Below are 6,777 nucleotides of genomic sequence, written 5' to 3'. Positions count from 1 at the left end.
AGAAGCAGTGTGTTAGTTCAACCTAACTCTTCAGCGTCTGTATAGATCAGACACTTCTGTGGGGCTTTTTGGTGCTTATATCTAAAGCTGAGTCAATCAGCTATTAGCTAAAAGGGCCAAAAAGCTCCCCTAAAGTACCCAGTTTATACAGATATTTGGCGAGCCTAGTCCAACTAAAGCACTGCCTCTTCTAGTCATGCACTTGGCTCTCTACAGGAGTGTGCCAAGTTTAATGTAAAGCACCATTTTTTAAATGCCTGCAAGCAGCCTCTAATGCTTAATAAGGTCTGCAACAGTGTTCAAGGAGTGTGTGCTTGCAGGTATCCTAACTATGGCACTGTTAAATACAGCTCTGGAAGAAGCAAGTTTAACAGCTGTTTTTTAAAGAGAGTTCCATTTGGTTCAGCTCATGTAGGTGTGTTGTTCTGAGCTAATAGTGAGTGGTGAGGTTTTACAGACTTATTTTAAATGCTCATTATGGTGAACCGTAGAACAGTTAGAATATAAGACTATTAGAGTGACTCCTATATTTAGGTTACCTAACATGTTTCTTGTCTTGTCGCCCAGATTTTGGTAGCATTCTAGAATAACTGAAAATGATCACTCAATCAATAAGACAGCAAAGCTGAAATGTAATATCAAAGGTGAATAATTTGACACATGGCTTTTTTTGCAGGCTATAAGGTCACTAAAAGAGACAATTGAAGACTGTTGGGACCAAGATGCCGAAGCACGACTGACAGCCCAGTGTGCTGAGGAGAGGATGGCTGAACTCATGATGATTTGGGAGAGGAACAAATCAGTTAGCCCAACAGTCAATCCTATGTCTACTGCCATGCAAAATGAACGGTAAGAAATGAAGTTTAGAGTTAGCCAATTAAATATTATAACTTCATCACCTCAGGAATAAATTTAGACTGTTGATAGTAGTTGAATGTTCCTAGACCTGGAAATTGACATGCTTGTGTGAGCTAGTTTGTACATAGACATTGTATAATTTGGTCCAGGTTGTTAATTTACTCTGTGAATCCACAAAGAAACTGATTCTTCACAGCTCTGAGTCGTCTAATTCCCCAAATATCTCTGAAGCCCATATGCCTATGATGTGAACTGTATTTTGGATAGAGGAGATTGGGGTTTTTTTGTTGGCTGAGTTACATAGCCACCCAAAAAATAGACTTGCACAGTTAAGCTAAAGAAATTATTATGACCTGTCTTTGGAATTGCTGCTAAATGATGCATGATATTTCTGTTTAAAATGTTTCTGCTAAAAGCTATGTGTATTCATTGCCAGTTGGGAAACATGAGTTCATAAAATCACTCAGAGCCTCAGTTCTGCACTCATTCAATTAAGGAACCACAAGGTCAGCATTGAATTCATAATTATTCTGACCCTCAGAGGCGCTGTGAACTTCCCTTTTCTGACTGTAAATGATCCAGATGGAAGGAAAGTCAGCTGAGCTGACATTAACCTTTTATATATTCTATAGATGCATGGTGGGAGATATTATTGCTGTTCATGGTAGTGTTTCTTCTCATGTTAAATTTGCATTAAACACATGGATCACTTTTAACAAATTTGTTAGAACCATGGATTTTATCAAAATTTTGTGACTGCCTTGTTTTTTTTTCCTTCCATCTCTAAGGTTTCCTTTACCTACTGCCTCCTCAGCATCTCTTGTCAGCACTTTTGCTTAGCTCAACAGTAAACTAAGCAATCAGCATATGGAACAAATAGAACAACATTCCTCATCTTTGGCTTTAAAAAAAAAACAAAGTAACATCCTTGATGAAGTCTCTTATCTACTAATGCCATTTCATGGCAGCCAGAGGTTGTAGAAGCTGTAGTGCTGTCAGAATTCATGAAGTAATTGGTCTCCCAAAGGAAAGCTGATTTAGCTTTGTATTACTATGTACTTGTTAATACTGTACATTATTATACTGTAACATTTTTCTTCTTTTATTTTTAAAGCAACCTGTCACACCATAGGCGTGTGTCAAAGATCAGGCCCTATCCAGATTATTCTTCTTCCTCCTACATTGAAGACTCAATCCACCACACTGACAGCATTGTGAAGAACATTTCCTCTGAGCATTCAATGTCCACTACGCCACTGACTTCAGGGGAAAAGAACAGAAACTCCATTAACTATGAAAGACAGCAAGCACAGGCTCGAATCCCTAGTCCTGAGACTAGCGTCACCAGCTTGTCCACCAACACTACTACCACCAATACAACTGGGCTTACTCCTAGCACTGGCATGACAACTATATCTGAGATGCCTTACTCAGATGAAGCAAACCTACATGCTACAAACATCATGCAGCCTATTGGGCCAACTCCTGTTTGTCTGCAGCTAACAGAGGAGGACTTGGAGACCAACAAGCTGGATCCAAAAGAAGTGGATAAGAACCTAAAGGAGAGTTCTGATGAGAATTTGATGGAGCATTCCCTGAAACAGTTCAGTGGACCAGATCCACTCAGCAGTACCAGCTCTAGCTTGCTTTATCCACTGATAAAATTAGCAGTAGAGGTAACTGGACAGCAGGACTTCTCACAAGCAGGGAATGGTCAAGCATGTTTGATACCAGATGTCCCATCTGCTCAGGTCTACCCTCTACCGAAGCAGCAAAACTTGCCGAAGAGGCCTACTAGTCTACCCTTAAGCACCAAAAATTCAACAAAGGAGCCAAGACTGAAATTTGGTGGCAAGCACAAATCAAACTTGAAGCAAGTAGAAACTGGAGTTGCCAAGATGAACTCTATCAATACTGCAGAACCTCATGTGGTAACAGTTACTATGAACGGAGTGGCTGGGAGGAGCCACAGCATAAATTCGCATGCTGTAACAACCCAGTATGCCAATGGAGCAGTGCCATCTGGCCAGACCAGTTCCGTGACACACAGGGCCCAAGAAATGCTTCAGAACCAGTTCAGTGGAGAGGACAGTCGACTGACTATTAACTCAAGCCCTGATGAGCATGAACCTCTGCTGAGACGGGAGCAGCAAGTTAGCCATGATGAAGGTGTTCTAGATCGTTTAGTGGACAGGAGAGAGCGGTCACTGGATAATGGACGAACAAATGCCAACAACAACAATAGCAATCCTTGCCCAGTGCAAGATATAGCGGCAGTCAGCATCCAGAGCACGGCAACAAATCCTAGCCAGACCCAGACCAGAAGAGCACAGAGGCCTAATTCACTGGATCTCTCAGCCACAAATACTTTGGATAGCAGTGGCATGCAATGTAAGTGCAGAGAGGGCTTGAATTTCCTTAACACCTTGTTATCCAATAACTAAGCATACCTACCTGCATGCTTAGTCATTGAGTAACTTAGTAAACATTTGTGCTGTCTCTCACTCCCAAAAGCCACCCTCCCAAATCCCATTCATGCTTAATTTTAGTGCTTAATTTTCTCCCAGTAAATTAGTTCTGTGCTCCAGACCCTCAAATATATCAGTTCTTTCTTTCTCCCCCATCCCTGGAATGAATCAATTCCCCTAATATCTGCTCTGTCATCCCAAGTCCCGTCACAAATAAATGCCTTCCTTTTTGCAGAACATTTCTGCTACTGCTGAAAAAAAAGAAGACTTTGAACTCCCAGTCCCCCTCCATTATGATTCCTCTTCTCACCCTTTCTCTTCCCCTAAGAGGTAGTGGCTCTGAGCTTAACTCCCTTCCCTTGCTCAAAAAGGGCTAGTGCTACATTAGTCACTGTGCTTCTTTATTTTCCACTTCTCTCCAGAGCAGCTAGTAGTCCTTCATCCTAGGCAGCATTTCTTCTTGCCCTACACAAGCCATGAGTAGGTTTCTCAAACCCTGAATTGTGCAATACAGTATTCCAAGGTAATTAAAAGCTGGGCTTTGGCTGTGGTTCTGTGTGTGACAACCTATTTAAGAAACAGGTAGAATGGAATTACAAGATTAAATAATAAAATCATGCCATTAAAAATGTAGTGTTTTTCAAGACTTAAGTGTTTTACCACCCTATAGAAACTGTGATACCACTGTATCACCTGTTTCAAGTACAGAAAGATACCCTGATGGTGCAAACCACCTGAATGGTAAATCATGGGGGGCAAAAAGTATTCCAAGTAACCCAGATGACTCCAGTGGCATAACTACAGAGTTCCACTGTTTAAGTGAGAGCAGAATTTGATCCAGTGTTTTAATGGCACCTACTACGCATCCAGTACTAGCTACATCTTTTGTCACTGTGCTTGCTTTGAAAGGATTCTGTTTCTAGAAATAACCACCTTGAACTCTCAAGTGCTTTCTTCTACAATGTTATATTTTCTGCTCGCTTATCTTTAATAGGTGACTCGTTGCAAGATGGCAAGCCAGGCTCAGGAGAGAAGATCAAGAAACGTGTGAAAACTCCTTATTCACTGAAGCGGTGGCGCCCATCAACATGGGTCATCTCTACTGAACCACTGGACTGCGAGGTCAACAATAATGGCAACGACAGGGCAGTCCACTCTAAATCCAGCACTGCTGTTTACCTTGCAGAAGGAGGTACTGCCACAACTATGGTGTCTAAGGATGCAGGAGTGAACTGTCTGTGAAATATTTTAAAAGTTGACAAAATGACATTTTTGCATTATTTGAAACAAAAAATGCAGAAGACATTTAAAAAAAAACAAACTGCTTTCTCCTCCTGTCCACATCCCCTACCAAGGACTCGCTTTAAATAGATTTCAGCTATGCAGAAAATTTTTAGCTTATGCTTCCATATTTTTTAATTTTGTTTTATTTTTTTGAACATTTTTGCACTTTTATTTAGTATCGCTAAAGTTAAGTCTGTCTGTTTTTGACCACAAAATTATATATATGTGTATCAAAAATGTGGTCTCAAAATATTTTTTTAAAAAAATAACAAAAAAAGTATTGCTGATAATCAGTTTAGACCAGTTTCTAAAGGTCACTAAAAACATACAGACTAGAAGACAGGTTTGACTGCAGTGGTGTCTTGTATCCATGTTTTGATTTCTGTGCACAAGCTAGTTTGTATATTTTTATGTTACAAAGTGTATTATCTTTTGAACTCCCTACTTTTGTTGTGTTATGTTGAAATGTGCAATAGTCTATAGTTCACAGTAAAGTGTGTTTTGAAACCAGCCACACATTCTCCCCATCTTTGTGAGTATTTGTTAATTTGTCCCTGACAGTTTAGCAGTCAATCATTCACGACAGTGAACTTTGCACACCATAGCCAGCTTGAAGCAGCTGCCTGTATCTGTCCTTGTGCTCTAAGATGACAGTGGATAATGCATGAATTTTCCCCACCTTGAAAGGGCTTTTAAAAAGGAACTAAAAATATGATTTCAAATACTTTTCCTTTAATCCTTTAAAATTGTATTCAGTTTACTTCATAACAGATATCATATTAGTTTGGGACATTCTAAGAAGAAAAACAGAACAAAATGTAAAGGAACAAAATATGTCAGCCATTTTTCCATTTTATTTTTGATGCAGCTTCATTATTTGTATTTATGCAAACTTTCTTATTGCTGTTAATGTGTATTTAAAAGTTTGTTTTTTGTCAGAAATCCTAATGAACTATCCTGCTAAGAGTTCTAGTGAAGGTAGGTTGTTAAGACATTTTGTTGCCTAGAAGAGTACTGACTTCTGATTGGCCCAAAATGGTCATGTGTTGAATCTCAGCTTTTACTATTTAGCTCCTTAGAATAAATATCTATATCCGGAGCAATGTCAAGCACATTACATTTGCAAGTGTGTGCATCTTAACTGGCTGCTGCAGAGTTAAGTGAAAATTATTCTTCCCTTCAAAGTTTTTTTTTCTAGACCCTTTCGTTCATCTTGCTGTTCAAATTTTAAGCTAAACTTTAAAAATTCATGATCATGAGATCAGTTTCTTTTTTCTTTTCCTAATGAGAACATTAACCCTACATGCACTGATGTCAGGTATCAGTGACTGGTAATGTAATACCTGTTGGGGTAAGTATTGATCTCAGCTTCTTTTCAAGCCAATATTATTATTATCTTCTCAGGGCAATAATACTGGCTGCTGACTTTAACACAACTCACTGCCCCCATATAAGGACATTGGCTCAGGAGTAATTTTGTCTTGCTGAAAAAAAATAAACACAAAGTAGCTAAAGAACTGTAGAATCTGGCTTGCTGTGATACTGAGCAACATATTTCACTTGTGTTGGGAAACTGCTCAAATCCTTAAGGCTTAGAAAATAAAAAACCTCAAAACCTGTGATGAAAAATAAGTCAGCACACCAAATGCCAATAGCAAGATACTGGTGGTCAAGAACTGCACACAACCCAACTTTCTTCAGTTGACTCGGTCTATATTTTTGTCCTTTCAAGCCCAGTTATTTCCTGATCTTGCTATCATACAGTTTCTCCATGAGAGAACCTTTATCAGCTCTGTTCCTATACCTGTAATAACAAAGCCAGCATACATAATGTATGCTTTTCTCCTACTCTTTACGCTTTCTTGCATCCTTGTATCTCTATAGCTTCTTCTTTTCATGCTTTTTAAATGCTCTTGGCCAGAATCTGCTATTAGATATCTCTTTATAGATATAGACCGGGTTTGGGCAAAATGCAGCCCATGGGCGGCCAGGCCATCCTATCCACCCGTGGGGCCCCTAAAAAATTTAGAAAATTAATAGTTATCTGCCCCTGGCTGCCTGTTATGCGACCCTTGATGGCTTGCCAAAACTCAGTAAGCAGCCCTCCGCCCAAAATAATTGCCTGCCTCTGATATAGACTGTCCCCATATAGTTGCATGTGCATAAA

The 6,777-nt window shown here is 39.5% G+C and overlaps 1 protein-coding gene across 1 annotated transcript in view; it reads left to right on the top strand.

The window, feature by feature from the left end:
* Positions 1-6,242, top strand: part of BMPR2 (bone morphogenetic protein receptor type 2) — a 291,892-nt gene extending 285,650 nt beyond the window's left edge. Inside the window, exons 11-13 of the mRNA XM_019523499.1 lie at positions 677-849; positions 1,973-3,249; positions 4,321-6,242. Of these exons, the coding sequence (XP_019379044.1) occupies positions 677-849; positions 1,973-3,249; positions 4,321-4,568 (1,698 nt within the window). The 3' untranslated portion in view covers positions 4,569-6,242. The remainder of the gene's footprint in view (positions 1-676; positions 850-1,972; positions 3,250-4,320) is intronic.
* The last annotated feature ends 535 nt before the right edge of the window (positions 6,243-6,777 follow it).

Source organism: Gavialis gangeticus, unplaced genomic scaffold (genome assembly GCF_001723915.1).
Source record: "Gavialis gangeticus isolate Ggan-Ray unplaced genomic scaffold, GavGan_comp1, whole genome shotgun sequence".
In the NCBI taxonomy this organism is placed as follows: Eukaryota; Metazoa; Chordata; order Crocodylia; family Gavialidae; genus Gavialis; species Gavialis gangeticus.
Note: the sequence above shows the minus strand (reverse complement) of the source record. Positions and strands in the feature narration are given on the sequence as shown.